This window comes from Suillus paluster (assembly GCF_016628075.1).
Source record: "Suillus paluster strain FC165 chromosome Unknown EDB91scaffold_179, whole genome shotgun sequence".
Taxonomy (NCBI): Eukaryota; Fungi; Basidiomycota; class Agaricomycetes; order Boletales; family Suillaceae; genus Suillus; species Suillus paluster.
The window spans coordinates 34,075-51,830 of NW_024537739.1; the positions used below are offsets into that span (position 1 = coordinate 34,075).

At 48.9% G+C, this 17,756-nt stretch overlaps 1 protein-coding gene across 1 annotated transcript; it reads right to left on the reverse strand.

Moving 5' to 3' along the window:
• Nucleotides 1-13,003: 13,003 nt before the first annotated feature.
• On the reverse strand, nt 13,004-15,491 carry EDB91DRAFT_1256240 (uncharacterized protein; the record flags this gene model as incomplete). The annotated part of the gene is made up of 5 exons (XM_041324127.1): nt 13,004-14,664; nt 14,713-14,857; nt 14,910-15,106; nt 15,157-15,319; nt 15,381-15,491. 5 exons carry the CDS (start codon nt 15,489-15,491, stop codon nt 13,004-13,006), a joined length of 2,277 nt encoding a protein of 758 aa, XP_041169525.1.
• Nucleotides 15,492-17,756: the final 2,265 nt, after the last annotated feature.

Consider the following 17,756-nt stretch of genomic DNA (forward strand, 5'->3'; position numbering starts at 1 on the left):
TTGTAGGATTATGCATAGAAGGTTCCTATAAATTTCATTACATGAATTGATCATTTCACTTGCCTATACTGATTACTGAAATTGCGTACATTACTGGAGTACGCATAGCATGGTCCGTTTTTTCACGGGGCAGTGATGAAACGAGAGTGCAGAGTTTGAAAGAAAAGAAAAGAAAAGAGCTCGTCGACGAACCCGTCGACGACTTTGCTAGTGGAGGAGCGGAAACAAGAGCCGACGGCTTCTTCCGCTCGTCCAAAGACCAAACTCTAAGACTATGCTCGTGCCTCGCTTTGTCATAGAGTGACAACATGTTTGTCAGTGCATGCAGTGATCTCGAATCGGACTCTTACTGACCCTATCGGAGGTAATAAGGGGGTTTGGTGGTTAGTACTAATAGTTCACGAACTACGTTATGGTCGGACTGTCCGTATAACCGTGCTTGAACAAAGTTCACAAGATCTTAGGAAGATATGAGGAAGAATCAATTACGTTTTCTGTAAGATAGGTTCTTCCTACATCGCCATGAAGTTCTGCCATAACAATATTCAGCACATAAAAGCAAGCCGTCTTCCTACCGTTCCCTTCAGAATTATCTGATCCGATATCACATCCTTACAAACGATGCGTTTCTACTTCGTCCTCCCGGTTGTTGCTGTTTTGACAGCATCAATATCTGCCAACCCCATTGACAGTCGCAGCGACGCTGACACCAGTAATAGTTGTCACCCCACTTGCAACCAGGCTGCCTGCTGCTTAGGAGAAAAATGCATGCGGTCAGGCGGTGTGACTGAAAATGGCGACGTGAGCACGAGTAGTTCGCGTCCTGGATTTAACCGTGACTCACCGGCATGGTAGTTTGTCTGGATATGCGTGAAAGACTGAGTGGCATGTCGCGACAGTGAACTACAGTGAGTCGTGTTTCTGCTTTCGCATCGGTACAGTATGGTTGATAGCACGACGCGTGACTTACTAGTGGTTTCTTGCCGAGTTGATCAATGCGCATGCTTCTGAACAAATTTCACTGCCGCTCGAGCAATGTATATCTTGGAATAGAGTGTATCTCAAACAAGTACTTGAATACATAGCATATGAATGAAATACTTGCAATGCAGTTTTGTAGTCTCGTTGTAAGCTTGAACCTAGAAACTCTAATGACAGTGTCAGGCGGGTACGATCATAGACTGCACGCTGAAACTGATACACTCATAGCCATACTGGCACTGAAGTCTGACGAATCTTCATAAGTCACCACGTTCCTTGTTTCTGTTTCAAGATACAAATTCCGGTCAGTGGCACCTGCCTCGAGGAATCGGAAAGCCTGGACACCGGACGAACTTATACGCGCACCGAAACTTCTCAAACGCGGACCGCTTGGCTATTCGTACTATACTTACACCCCTTACCCTGTTACAACATCCCCCAGTACAGCCCTAACAGGGCACCGCGTCTTAACAGTTTACCTTGTTTGTTGCGGTATATAAATATAGAAATTCTCTCTCTCTCTCTCGGAATCGGAATGCTGCGTGACCTCCCCTGTCAAGCCCAAGGTCCAGGGAGATCTGTCCCATTCCCAATATCATCGGCTGGATATCCACAAATCCCAGACCACGAGATGTAACCATACCCGCCGCCCATGAAGATCTCCGCCCAAGGAAACCTAGTCACAACCTACTGCTCGACAAGCAGCTCCTCGACGACGCCCCCAAAGTAAGCATTCGAAAGAGAATAGCTTCATTGGAGGAGAGGAGAGTCGAAGGAATGTAGACGGATATGGATAGCGCCTTGGAAAATGGATCTAGCTGTGAAACCGAGAATGGGGAGAAATGTGAGGACTGAGGAGGTGTGGTGGATAAGTGGGGACGATTGGGAGGTTCATCATGCCTGTTCGTAGCTCAGTGATCTCTAGGAGGTACAGGGGAAAATTCAGAATACGGACCAGTGACAGAAGTAAATCAGAACAACACAACGCACCTCGGGTTCTGGACATATCACTCCCAGGCTCCTTTTGAGACACCATAGACTTGTTCGTCACAGGTCGAGGGACATGTGGTCCTGGATCAACGCGCTCCGCATCGCACAAACCCCCCAAGACAAAGACAAATGGTGCAGATGCGTTTGGAGCTCAGCGCTCATCTACCAGCTAGGCAGTTCGGGGCACAATCTTCGCTGAAATGCGCATCTGCTCGAGAGATCAGAAACCCGCACCAACACTACCCGTTGCAAAACCGGGGCCTTCACCAGGCCATCCCGCTTCTAGTGTTTGCGTGCTGCATATATGGAACATCATCAATGAGTATAAGCAAGGAGGTTGATAGTGGAATCTGATATCGTGGGTGGTTATGGTTTGTTGATGCTACGACGAAGGTTTGACGTGCCTGGTAGCTTCCTGGCGAGACGTTCCGGCTTGGGATGCCTTTGGTGGATTTGGAGCTCGCGTTGGTGGGCAATGCATCCTGCATATGAAGGGTGTCTGGGTTGAAATGCAAATAAGCGAACTTGGGTTCGTATTCATGCCGAAAGCCGATATCGAGCTGCAGTAATTGATCACCAAGAATGGGCCTCTGCGGCCAGTGTTCAGAATTAATTCTGCTCGTCTCGATGCGGCGAAAGCGGATGATGTCGTTGGTGATGATCCCGGTGAATTTATCGTCCTGTTGAGGCTAAAAGATTGTGCGACAAGGAAGCACTGGGTAAATGGCATGTTGGACGTATGTTGTATGTTATGGCGGTGCGGGGGATACAGGGTGAAAAGCTTGGCCGTCGACTGCGGAGCGGAAGGATGTTGTATTTAGGTAGAAGGGGGTTGTTGCTGTTGGACGTAGTGAGAATCCTGTCAAATGAGTCCAGATCTTGGTTGACCGTGAGTGCGAGTTCATTTTGTTGAACGAAGAGGAACATGGAGGAAGATGCATGGACAGAGACGGATCCTACTTGCATTGTCTTCAGCGCCATTCTACAATAAATTTGTATTTCTTCCACTGGAGGATGTGCCTATACCAATGGAAATATCAGATAATTCCAAACTCTTCCCATACTTTTCACAGGTGCTTGGAGCGATGGATTGTACCCACATTGCATGTTGTCTATCTGCAGAAGAACGCTGACTGTCAATGTTGCCTGTTTGAAATTGACCCCATCTCCACCTTCAGCACGATGAAGTATGACATATTCGATGAGGCAGGAGGTATCTTTGATGGTCCAGTGAGCAGATGAGTCTGAACCTGAAGCTGCAGAAGGTGTAGGCTTCTTCCTTGGTGCTATGATTAACTTGAAGTTGGTGATCAGGACGGGCGCAGATGTCACAGACTCGTCACGTAACTCGAACATATTTTTGGACGACATAGTAGTAGGCAGTTCAAGTGAAACACAATGTGACTTGGAACATTCCCGCTACGTCAGTAGTGGTGCCATAGGTTGAAAAAAACCTCATCTTTCAATTTCTGGCAGAGAAATGAGTATCAGTACGTTTTTGGCGCTTTGTTCTCATGCAGTCGTTAACTATGTCTTCTATACGTTTCAGTCTATACTGTCATAATGATACATCTAATATACTGTAATGACCGAGAAAAATCGGGTAAATGGAGAACAGTGCTTGTTTTGCTACCACAGGCCTCCCCGACGTTTTCCCTGACCGATACTTCTTCTTTGTCTTCCTCGTGCGGCATGTTGGGAGAGCCTGGGTCAGCACCACAGTATTGCGGGTAATAACGAGAAGCGCTATCACCGTTGTTGAATAACTTTGGATATGCGACCTAGTGTTGCTTCTAGGACGCGTTCAGCTGCGGTATCGTATTGCCGTACAATACGTAGGTGGTCTGTGCAAATGGGTATGGTGTCTTTAGACGGGGTTGGCTTTGTGTGGAAAGAGAACAACGAGCATTAAGCATGAAACCCTGTTGGAGACAATATTGAATAAAAGCGAAATACCGCAAGTTTACAAGTCGCAGATGATATACAGTGCGAAACGACCACAGGGAATTCGTTTGAAGAGTATCGTGAACTCACCATACATCCAAACACCTCAGCCAACACATTCAAAGCAAGCTGAATTTCCTTTTACATTGTTCCTCAAACGGCTATATTCTCTCCGAATCAATTGCCTACCATGTCAATCAACCTCCAGCTCTCCCGTAGGCTTGAGCGAAAAATCGGCCTTGAATACAACCCATGGCTCGTTAAGCGGGCTTTTACCTGTCCACTCTGGAAGAACATAAACGCGGACGTGCCTTAGTTCAGGGATCAACTCCGGGTGAGAAGACAGAGCTAACGCACCCAGGTGGGGCTGAATGTGAATTTTGATATTTCCACATGTACTCCAGGTGCTCTTACGGAGTACGCCACAAAGATTGAAGGGCTGTTACCCATGGTGCCATGGATAAACCCCGCTAGGCATCGACTGCACATAAAATACGATTAGGACTTTGTTCCGTGTTGAGAGCTTGCTACAAGGCCATGATGAGACACGTGAAAACAACCCGGATTATAAAATTGCACAAGGTGGCCCCTGCAGGGCATTTTCAAAGGTGATCGCGACATAAATCGTGCATGAACGTCATTGATGAGGTCATCATAAAACAAGGTCGCTGTAAGCCGATTGCTTACCATATGCTTACATTATCGCACTTCACATGATTCATCCCCTTATATTCCTCGATCCTTGTACTACAAAGGGCAGACTCGGGTCTCCTACCTACCATCACATACTCATTAGTACAACGCTCAAAGAATCCACAGCTTCGTCCTGTTACCTTCGCCCGATCCGTTCAGTGTTCCTTGTCGTTCTCCCGGGCAAGGTTCCACTTTTTTTTTAACAGAAACGAAACTTGTTTGGATTATCTAAACGACTATTTCTCAACCCGCCGGGCTACCCGCCCGTTCCCTGACCCGTCAAACTGCCTTCCGAAAGAAGAAAACCTACCGTCTCGACGTCCCTGACCACGCGACAGCGTGCAAGGAACCATAGACAACACCCCTCCCCTGAACCATCCTTATCTCCCCTGACACCAATACCTTCAGACACCACATCTAATACACGTGCCGTCTCACACAAAATATATTCTGATTCCTCGTCGGATTCAGAAACAAATTCGACGCATATACCCCCCTCACGCTCCCGCAAAATGACTAAGTCCGCTATCGTTGAGCAATCCACTCCCAACAAACCACCCAGACTCACAACAGGCGAAATCACACCACAAGTCGCCTGCGATTGGGAAAACGCCTGCGAAACGTACTTCCTACACAAGTCAATCGATGCCGCTGATCAGGTCAAAATGATAGCGTCTGGGATGACAGATCCACAGTTACGCACCTGGTATTTGACCCAACGAGCGGTACTCGACACAGGAACGTTCGCAGACTACATGATCGCTCTCAGGAGTGCTTGGCTCGATAGTCACTGGGCCACGAAGCTACGCAAGAAGGTCTTAGGCTCTCAACAAGGCAGCTGTTCGTTCTACGAATGGGCCTTAGACATCCAAAGCCTAAACGCGCTACTTTACGGAAACCCAACGCACCTCTCTGACGACAAGTTACGAAGCCAACTCGAGGCTAATCTCTGCGATGAACTCACCGTTCCGGTACTCAGAGCTAAACTCGCTGACGATCTCACTCTGAAGAATTGGATTGAGGAGGTTAAGCACCTCGACGACGAACGTCTCGAGGACTTAGCTTCTCACAAGAAGATTGCTGAGGAGATACACAGATCGTCTAAACGTAACATGACTTCCACCGTTAAAACCATATCCTCATCCTCGAAATCATACAACACTTCGTCACCTCGTCTAGGACCGCTAACGGAGATCGAATGCACCTTATTAATGAAACATAGAGGATGTTTTAAGTGCTGTAGATTCTACGTCTCGCATCAGTCAAAGGATTGCCCCGACGGCGCGCCTGAAGCATCTTCCTATAAGACGCTAACGGAGTCGGACGCCAACACAGCAAAACCCAAGACTAAAGCTATAGCCGCTATCAGACCAGTCGCAGCCGTGATGTCGTCATCTGTTCTCGACGACGGATCTGATTCCGAGGATAATATGTGTGTAGCCCCTTTCGAAACCGCCCACCTTATGTGGCCCTGTCACTTGATGGGCCCTTCCTCCGATTCTCCTGAATGTATTGAGGCTTTGATTGACCACGGGTCACATTTAGTTCTGATTGACAGCAATGTCGTCGAACGACTCGGCTTGCGAAGACGTAGACTGCATAGAAAGATAGAAGCAAATTCTGCGTTCATGGACAATTCTTCTTCCCCTTTTTCATTCTCCGAATATGTTCTTTTGTCTCCCTCGTCAGTTAATAATGATTGGACTTCACGCACGATACGGGCGATTGTCACACCGAATCTCGCTGTTCCTCTCCTCCTCGGAGGTCCCTTCTTATCACAATTGTCTCGTTATAGATCACAATCATCGCACCTGTATTGCCAAGGACTCGAACTACGATCTTTTGAACCCTCCAGAATACAAACCACGAGTGACGGTACAAATCCCGACATACAATGACATACGTCGTCTCCGCAAAGATGTCGTTAAAGAGCTCAAATCTGTTCTTATCGACAAACGCGTCGACATGGACACCGTATGCGAATCACCAAATATTGTTGGACTTCTATGTAAACGTATCGACACGCTTGCCTTCATCGAGGCCAATAAAGAACACCTCGAACGTCTCGATAAGGAGATGCGTCGGAAATACGAGGATCGCTTCCCCGAAGACATCCCGCACATTGACCAATTACCCACAGATATTGTTCATCGCATTACCTTGAAAGATCCTAACACGATTATACAGTGTCGACGTTACAACACGCCTCGGAAATATCAAGAAGCGTGGGACACGCTCCTCAATCAGCACATCGCTGCTGGTCAATTACGTCCATCCTCTAGCTTGTTTGTATCTCCCGCGTTTCTGATCCCTAAAAAGGACCCCACTGCCTTACCACAATGGGTAAACGACTACCGCGCGTTAAATGCAAATACCGTACTGGACAATCATCCCTTACCACGAATAGACGAGATTTTGCGTGACTGCGCAAAAGGTAAGATATTCAGAAAGATTGACATGACAAACTCTTTCTTTCAGACTCGAATTCACCCCAACGAAATCAAATATATGGCGATCGACACACCTAAAGGCTTGCACAAGTGGACTGTCATGCCACAAGGTGGCAGAAATGCTCCCGCCACGCATCAACGTCGGATGTTCATCGCCTTACGTGGTCTGATCGGAAAAATATGCCATGCATATCTGGATGACATAATCATCTGGTCGCAAACTGTCGCCGAACATGCGAAAAACGTCAAGTTGGTCTTGGACGCACTACGCAGTGCCTGCCTTTTTTGCTCACCGAAGAAGACTTCATTGTTTTGTACAGAAATCGATTTCCTCGGCCACCGTATTTCAGCCACTGGGATCGAGGCCGACACATCTAAAGCAAAACGAATCCTGGACTGGCCCATACCTAAGTCTACCGGCGACGTAAGGTCGTTCCTGGGACTCGTACGATATCTGGATCAATTCTTACCCAGTCTTGCGGATCACACTCGCCTCTTAACGCTGCTGACAACGAAAATCGCGGAACACGAATGGCCCGGTTGGAACGACGAACACCAAATGGTGTTCGACGCAGTCAAGCAACTAGTCGTCAGTAGAGACTGTCTGACCACTATAGATCACGATAATCTCGGAACAAACAAGATATTCGTTACCTGCGATGCCAGCGACTGGCGTGTGGGCGCAATGCTGAGCATCGGGCCCACGCCACAAATGGCACGCCCCGTCGCATTCGATTCCATGCAACTACGAGAGGCTCAGCTTAACTACCCGGTCCATGAGAAGGAGTTGTTGGCTATCGTACGCGCACTTAAAAAATGGCGAATCGAGCTGCTCGGGACACCATTCACGGTGTACACCGACCACAGAACACTCGAAAACTTCCTCACCCAAAAGGAGTTGTCGCGTCAACAAGCTCACTGGCAGGAGTTTTTCGGTCAATATGACTTCGATATTCAATATATCCGAGGCGAAGATAACTCCGTAGCGGACGCCCTTTCGAGACTGCCACCTGACGAAGACGTAGTACCAACCTACGTGAGACAAACAATAAACATGCCCGCACATCCCCAAAAGAACATAGCGCCTATCGCTCTCATGTTGTCAATCACCACAGACTCCTCACTCGTCGACGACATCAAGTCTGGATACCAAACAGATCCATGGTGCGTAAAGCTAACGAAATTAGTAGACTCACTTCCAGGTTTACGACAACAAGATGGTCTACTATACCTCAATGACCGTCTCATCGTGCCACGTGTCACCCATCTACGCGAAACCATCTTTTGACTTGCGCACGACGAACTAGGGCATTTCGGGGCCGGTAAATCCTACGCCAACATACGGGATTCGTATTATTGGCCCAATATGCAACGAGATCTTGAAGAAAGCTACATACCTGCATGCACCGACTGCGCGAGAAACAAGAGTCGAACCACAAAAACCGCCGGTCCACTTCATCCCCTACCGATCCCAGATCACCGAGGCGACTCGGTCGCTATCGACTTCATAGGCCCACTACCATCAGAACAAGGTTTCGATGGGATCATGACGATCACGGACAGACTTGGCGCCGATATCCGCTTAGTACCGTGTCGAATGAACATGAACGCGAAGGAGGTGGTGAATCTATTCTTCGACCGGTGGTACTGCGAAAATGGACTACCTTTAAGTATCGTGTCAGACCGTGATAAAGTTTTCACCAGCAAATTTTGGAAGGCATTGCACAGAATAACCGGTGTAAAACTAAAGATGTCCACAGCCTATCACCCACAGACGGACGGATCGAGCGAGCGCACAAACAAGACCGTGGATCAGGCACTCAGATATTTCGTCGACCGCCATCAAACCGGATGGGTAAATGCCCTGCCTCGCGTCAGATTCAACATCATGTCGACAAAAAATGCATCAACGGGTTACGCGCCTTTCCACCTACACATGGGCCGAATTCCACGACTTCTACCCCCACTAACACCACAAAACATCGACCTCGTGCACGAAGACTTCCCAAACGACATCACAAATGCGCTTGAGATCATCGTATCCTTGAAAACCGATGTTGCAGATGCACACGACGCACTGCTCGCGTCTCGAGTTGCACAAGCAAATGCCGCAAACGCACATCGTGGGGACGAACCTAACTTCAAAGTCAACGATCTCGTGTATCTTTCGACCGCTCACAGGCAACGCGAATATCTAAATGGTGACAACAAACGTGTAGGCAAGTTCATGCCACGTTTCAATGGACCCTACAGCATAGTGTCTGCAAACCCTGAGTCGTCCACATATACTCTAGACTTACCAGAACACACTAACGTTTATCCCACATTCCATGTCTCCGAACTCAAGCGCCATGTACCCAACAAAGCTGAACTCTATCCTTCGCGAGAACTCCAACGTCCTGGACCAGTTGTCACGCAGAACGGAACAGAGGAGTGGGAAATAGAGAAGCTCTTAGACCGCAGAACGCGCGGACGAGGACGCCAATATCTCGTACGATGGCGCGGTTACGGTCCCGAAGCCGACGTCTGGGTGCCGGGCAGAGAGCTGGAAAACACCAACGTGCTGAAAGAATATCACCAGTCCCACGACTTATCTCCTGCAAACACGACGTCCATCGAAGAAGACTCACAACATACAGCATCTCAAACACCGTCTGATGAAAACAAGCCACAACAAGCGCCAATGGACTGAAGAACAAAAGCCGCATCACGCGCATTCGCATGACTGAAGAAGATTAGATTTCAGACCGCATGAAATGTTTCAGAGAAAGGAAGGGTGTAAGCCGATTGCTTACCATACGCTTACATTATCGCACTTCACGTGATTCATCCCCTTATATTCCTCGATCCTTGTACTACAAAGGGCAGACTCGGGTCTCCTACCTACCATCACATACTCATTAGTACAACGCTCAAAGAATCCACAGCTTCGTCCTGTTACCTTCGCCCGATCCGTTCAGTGTTCCTTGTCGTTCTCCCGGGCAAGGTTCCAGTCGCGAGACACAACATGCATTTCACTAAGTATGTAATATGAGGACGAGGCAAAAATGACGCGGTCGTGATTCGGTACTATAACAAAACGTATCTTTGTGGTGTGGCGGCCCGCGTGGGAGGAGTTACATGTAGGCAAGCGAGGAGTGTCTAAGGCGCACTTTGAACTCGTCAATGAGACACCTCAAAATACTAGTATCACGCACCTGCAAAGGGCTCTCTTTTTCTTGGAGTCTTACAGCACAGCTTTCAATCTCACTGGCGACCCACTCAGCATTCGCGAAAGACTGGCGCCGCGAAGTGTCAGTCACCAAAGTTCGTTGCACAATCACTGTAATGTCAAAGCAATTCCAAATACCACATCAGAAGAAGGAATGCGAACGAAGAACTTGAAACTTACCTCGACTTCACTGTAGAAAATTTTACCCCCATTTGCGAACATTCTCGATAGAATCAGGAAGTCTGAGGAAGAGAATCGCACATAAATTGAAAGTCAGTAGAAACGACATGCAGCAAAGACATAACAATGCTGAGCTTCGCAAGCCTCTATCTATTCCGAATGTATGGTGTGCTCGTGGCGTGTCCTTGAGCCGGCGACCAGCACTGTTGGCCTTGTGGAGACATGCATGATTGTGCTGTCAGGAAGTTGTTTGGCAAAAGCCTTGAATCCAAACAACCTCAACGCACGAGCAAACAAACACAAGTTGGAGCAAGTTGGTCACGAGCAATTACTTATGTCCGATAATCGACTGATACCGGTCAACAAGGATATATCATGTTTGATTTCTGAGTCGCCGCTGGGCATACTGGTTACGAGTCTAGGTGCTAAACACGAAGTGACTCCTCCTTCCCCATGATTTTCCGCATCACCCCAACGTTTCACCAGTACTTCCTCCAGCGCTACCACCACTCTCACACCCGGTCACACAGCACACCCACACGCAAACACATCTTTAATGGTATTATATCTCACCTGCCCGCATCTGCAAATCCCAGCACACCCACCCGGCTGCTGGACACCCAACAGATGAGACTTACTCCATGACCCCCGTCCACGCAGAGTCCCGTCCACTTCTGGAGTCAACCTGCGGATAGCTGCGCAGTGCTTGCAAGACGCCTTCTCGATTCAGATGCCTCAGACTTGCCAGTCGATTTACACCTAAGTCCGGTGGATTGGAGTTGTGCAAACGTACTCCCGAGCCCAGCGTTTCGTATGGACATTGCAAGCCCGCATGCTCTCACATACACACTATCCACGCAAACTGACTAACAACGCACCACGCTCATCATCAGATTCCTATGACATATGACCGCCACTATATCACTCGCTAACGGTCTAACCTACCTAGCTTGCTCGCTGTTCAGTGTACATATGCGTGTGTTCAATTGATCACCTATAATCATTTCCTCCTCCTGCCGTATCCGTGAAATGCCAAGCTCATCGCAACCACAGTGACATTCATATGCGCCATTTTTCGTATATCGTTTCCTTTTTTCTCGAATCTCTTCGTCTTTCGTCGTTCTTATTTGTGAGTTATGGAATCCCTTTTTTCGTTAGCATTGCGCAGGGTGTCAAGATAACAAAGCAGATCGGCTTGGATGCTGTTCACGGGACAAGCTTCGGGACTAGTTCTGTATTTTGCTGTTGTACACCGCTCATTTCCTTGAATCATAGGCCACTGATAAGTGGACTCCGATCAAACAGTGTTTGTCCTCCAACCACCGTTGAACTTTTGAGAACGCTCTGCAAACGAGGGATGTGCAGGGGTGCGTACAATCATCTCTTGGCGATCACCAGTCGAGCCTCGGTAGCATACTTTATTTACAGTGAAGAGGTTATCCTGGTGAGTTTAGCCCAGGTGTGCCAGGAAGTCCTCCGCCTGCGCTGATCCCCAGTTAGCACGGCTCATGATCAGCATCAGTGTGCGTTTTTCGCTGATGGACATACGACAGGCTGCGGTCGTGGTTCGCTGCTGTTGATACGGGCAGATCGGGGGGACTATTGCTACTGAGTTCGATCACTTTGGTGCGTCTATTCTAGCTAGATGAGTTATTAACGGGGATTGGACTTGTGAGTATTGCATTGTAGATTTTGAAAGAAATGGAGATGCTGATGTTATCTTAGCGTTTACTTAAAGCTTTGATGAGCGTGTTTATCGGTCGTCTCTGTTTCTATCACAGTATTCCTTTGGTCGGTTGTTCGTCGATTGCGATAGAATGTTGACCGGAGCAGTAACGAAGTACTTTCCCCTCATCCGATTATGTTCTTTCGATCCATCTAAAGGAGAGTTGTTCTGTGGACTCTGGAAATATATTAAGGTGCGTACACAAGGCCTCGTAGCTGATGACGGCCATACTAAGATATATCAAAACACGGGACTGCCAGAACGTATTCCGCCACTTCGACAAAGACCCTTGCGGTTCCGTCGACCACGGCGAACTCCAAGACGCCCTTAGATAATTCACATACAATCTCATAGAAGCATCGGACGATGGCGCCTGATGTTAATGGTAGCGTGGACGACGGACTGAATAAACGTTCATCCTATTTGAATGGTCGAAACCGTGCGTCTGCGACGTGTGTGGTCTCGAACAGGAGAAAACACGATAAACGACGACTCACGCAATCGTAGTCGTTACTTGAGATATTAGGGAGGTCATGGACATGTTATTCGGTGTTCGAGTCGTGATAGTTGAATGTGATATTGGTTCGTGTGCTCATACTAGTAGATTCAAAGGAGGCGCAAATTGGTGAAGGCGAGTGTCAAGCGAATGCGAAGTTGTGGGGAAGATGAAAGGGCACCAATGGTGTAAGGCAGATAAATACTAGTGCGTCATGAAATGAATAGGTATCCAACGTACGTCTGCTTTGAAGGAATCATGGAGTATCTGTGTATGCATGTATATCGTCACGGGACAAACGAGAGCTGCGTTGAAAAAAAAAACACATACAGCTACAATATCTCTACGGTCCTGACGTCCATTATGTTGTTGAAAGAAGCCACGTCATTGACCTGTGCAATGATATCATGATCCGATGCGATCCTTTTATATTCTCCCTTGCGCAGTTGTACGAGCAAAAATGCGGCGAAGGGCTGCCCAAGGCTAACCATCAATCGCAAGGCTCGCGAGTGAGATTTCGAATCATCCAGCTCTTCTTCTCCAGGAGAAATGGGGAGTGAGGCGTCCAATGGATACTCGGGCTCGGACCGATCTCCCGAGCTCTCCGCATCATCCACAAAGTCAACTTCCTCTGCAGAGTCAAGCTGGTCGAGGAGACGGCGGTCCCATGGACGGACAAGCAGGAATGTCTGTCGAATAGATCTTGCCCCCCAGAACTGGGTCCACTTGTGAGTCGTGGTGATATGGAGGTCATGAAGCCCGTTTGCCTTGACTGCATACGTAGATGTCTCCTGTTCTCGACCACTTCCAGAGCGCCGCTTGACATCTGTGACAGGGAATACAATGCAAGGAAGATGTAACCGGCGGTGCTCGAAACGGGGACCGCTCAGGTGGTTAAGTGTCTGATACAGCCTCGAAGCCGACTCTAAAGTCACAGCACCTCGTAGTGAGGAGACCGATGACTGAATCTCATCTTCGGATAGAGGTGGTATAATGTATGGTGGAGCGTCGTACGAAATAATGTTGGCTGGTAGACAACTGTTGAATGTGGATGGTTGTCCGACCCAGTCGAGGGCAGTAATGTCGCCCGACTGAGTTACGATTACCTGTAGGAGCCGCCCGAGCGCATTTTGCTTGTTCTCTCCATAAAGGACAGGAAGTTGGACGCCGAAGATGCCGAACAGCGAATACGCGATGTCTTCCGGCACGGTGGTGACGCGCGTAGACGCCCATCGGAGTTTCTCCCGGGCGTCTCTCGTCCCAGGTTGGAAGGCGACGAGGGCGTGGGCATCTATGCCCGTCGCATCCTCCAATTCACCCATGATCTTCTCGGATTTCTTATGGTTGGGGGAGAGGTCGTTGAGATATGGAGTCCAATCCTGTTGGTAGAAGCGAATGACTTTAGGTGCGAGGAATTCGGGGACAGTCCATCCTCGGGTGTTCCATGAGCTCTTCGCCAGCGCGCCGGACTGGGACGAAGGCAAAGCTTCTGACAGGTAAACGACCGTGAGCGCTGAGTCGCGATACCAACCAAACATAGAGTTCAGTGATTTTTGGACTTCGCCGTTGTCGCGCTGGTCGATGCAACAAGAATCGACCCACGCCCAGTGATACTCTGCCTTACGAGCCATGTCGCAGAATGACTGCAACTTGACGAGATTTCCTGCCTTCAACTTGTATACATCCTGGTCCTTGATGTCCTGCAACCGCGGCTCCTTTTCGTCCCATCTATGGGATAACATAACGCAACGGAAGTACGTCGCCACCGCGTCTGTGATGTGCTCCGTTCCAAGCTCAGGGTGCTTCATAGTCGACAATAGAAGCTTCTTGTAGTCTATTGTTGTTTCAAAGGCGCCAAACTGTGCTCCTCGGTCGCATAAGAGTCCAGTGGCGGTGTTGAGTAGACGCAGCGGGGCAGCGTTGAGTTGATCGCCCATGATCTTTCGAATATCACTCGTGGCTTCGGAGAGACTGAGATACTGTCTGCGCAGCTCTGAGGAAAGAGTTGAGCATCTTGACGCACAGGTAACTTAGAGCTTACTTCGCATTTGCATGTCAGTAGCACTGTCCAATTTCGAGATCATCATGTCGAAGGCCTCGATAGCTTCATCATAGCACTGGGCTCCATGAAGCGCTGCATGCTTTACCTCGTACCCAACGTGAGACGAAGGCTTGAGATCGATGGCCTATGCGTCACCGAAGTGAACATTGGTAACAAAACGGCAGATGCCATCGCACCTTTTGCGCATCAAGAAGCGCATCCTCCCATAGCAATTTGCCCGACTTGGCCTCGCTGCGTTTCGCAAAGTCGGTGCCACTTGCAGAATTCAGGTCGATCACCATGGAGTATAGCTCAATAGCCTTGTCGTAGTCTCGTGCGGCGAGGGCTGCACATCCGGCGTCACGAGATAGCTTGCTGCATTCTTGCGTGAAAGCTGAGCAAAATGCGGGTGAGGATTCTTGCGTGACATCGCTAAAGACTTACCAGTGGACCAATCGGCGCAGCTGGGTTTCGTAACTCCATAATTTATATCGATCATGTATTGATGTGATTTCAAGGCTTCTTGGAGTCTACCAGCCCGGAGGAGGGCATCACACCGGTTCTGATTTGCAATTTGCCACAATGGCTCGAAATCCAACCCGAACAGCTACAAAAAGCATGTGGGTGGAGCATGAAAAGCACGTTTCGGTTGCATCACATCGACGTACCACCACCAAGTCGTCGTAGTATACGAAATGAATGACCGATCCTGATGAGAAAGCACCGGAATAGATAGCGGCAGCGAAGTGGCCAGCAGCTTCGTCGTGGCGCAAAGCCATTCAAGGCTTTGATACCGAGCTGAACACATAGATATGCCTGATGTGTGGATCAGAAAAATGGTTTCATTGTACGAAACCTGTGCTTTATCAAGGCACTCACCTCTACGACACGATACGCAAGAACATCGTGATTCGGACAAGCTGCAGCCAGCTGTTGGACGAGCTGCATTGCCTCCTGATGTTGGTTTTGCACCAAATAGTGCAATGGCCTGAAAACCGTAATGAAATAAGGAAGCTGCGAGAAAAATGTAACATGCCTTAACCAAGAAAAGGAAAATGAATGGTTTTTGAATCTTCGTTCGTGAAAATGGAGGCAACGTCAAATGCTGTCCTCGCGTCCCGGATCTGCCCTTTTCCGCATAGGGCAATTCCCTTAGAGATATAACCTGTCAAGGAGGGCTGGATGGTGACGGACTATGTTACAATGAAAGTTAGCATAAAGGAGCAATGATGGGTCAGTCTATATCACCTTTTTTGCGTCGTCAAGCGCGTGGTCCCAGTCGTTTTTTTCGCGCCATGACAAATGAACGATTGGCATACGAGGTGTGTTTTTTTGCATCGGCGTCAATCTCTTGAGTGAATAATTTTTCAGCGGTAGATAAGTCCCCCGCGATGCATGCGTCGCGGGCAGTGGTATTGTTGACGGAGAGAATCTGTGAACGTGAAACATGCTCGAATTGCATTGTCAGAGTCAAGGACGGAAACATACCTCTAAATTCACGCCCTTGGGTGTCTCCCACTGCGAGATCATGTTCTCTCCACCTCCGCTGAGGATATGCCTGCCGTCCATGGAGAAAGTGACGCAGTACGTCGGGGATGAGTGCTGGAGGATGGCGATAGTTCGTCGATCTGAGAGCTGCCAGAGACGAACATGCTTATCTTCAGATGCGGAAGCGATGTGTGTGCCCGTAGGATGAATGACAATGGAGTGGACATGGCTCGTGTGGCCCGTCCAGGGATCACCGACCTGCTTCCAAGTGGATGTATCCCACTCCCGTATGGTCGGATCCTGACTATTTCCCCCTGAGAGAAGGCGTGTACCATCGGGTGTCCACGCGAGTGAGTAGTTGTCTAATGTATGTCCCTTGAAGATTGCGATGCGTTCCTTTGTGGTTAAATAATAAATTTCGATATTGGTGCCTGTCGCGATGGCAAGATGTTCGCCAGACGGGGAATGCCGAACGCAATTGACGCCACCCCCGCATTGGATTGTTCCTTGTAGCCGCCATGTTTCCGTGCTCCACAGTCTGGTCGTTCCGTCTCGTGAACCAGTGGCTAGCAATGTGCCATCGGGTGAAAAGTCCAACCCGTAGATATAAGTGGAGTGGGCTCTGATGGGTTGGGTAAGAGGTTCCCCAGTTTCTCCGTGCCAGGCGATGACCACTCCGCTGTCATCACTGCTTGCTATGATTTTTCTGTCTCGCGATACCGCCAATCCCCACACATTGTCGCGATGGCCCTCCATCTTCTTCAACACTGCACCTATCTTCAAGTCCCACAGACAAAGCGTCTTGTCCCGCGAGCCTGTGACCATTCGTCGTTTATCGGGGAAAACTGCTGCACCCGATATGCCGGCTGTATGATATTTAAAGACTCGACGGGGTGTCGTGTTTGGAATTAGCTGAGACATGTTGACGTTGTTGAACACGGTCGAGGTGGACTTGGGGAGGGATTGAGGGTGTCTTGCTACTGCAGAGGTGTGTTCCGTGCGTTTTATGCTGCTCCACTCTATTAGCCTGCCTCATGTTTCCATAGAAGCCCAGGGTACGAGGGTTTGCCTCCATTAAGGCTGCAGTAAGAATACCGGTATCTTATGTGTCTTCCTCAACTGTATCACACCCGTATGACGACTTGTGCCTTTGCACACCGGTCCGACGCATATCTCCACACCTTCCAAAATACATCCCCTTGCATTTAATTGTGATATGTGTTACTAGTGTCTCGAAGGCCATATACCCTGGATGGCCGCGTGAATAATATCTTGTATAGGTCATTTTCCTACACCACTGCCCTCACTCACCGAAATGTAGAGGCAATCCTTCTCCCTTGTCTTATGCGCGTACTTCTGCTCCGTGTTGCACTAGGTCAGATGATTTACGACGAACTCCCATCACATACATGACAACCCTCGAGGGTCTGCGAGTCCACTTTCTGCCCCACTGAGCCACGATTGATCAAGTCCCTGCCGCCGGAAAGTTGACACAGTGCGATCTCGCAAATAACTGCAGATCGCAGCGACACGCTGCAAGCCCGAGAATCCACCAT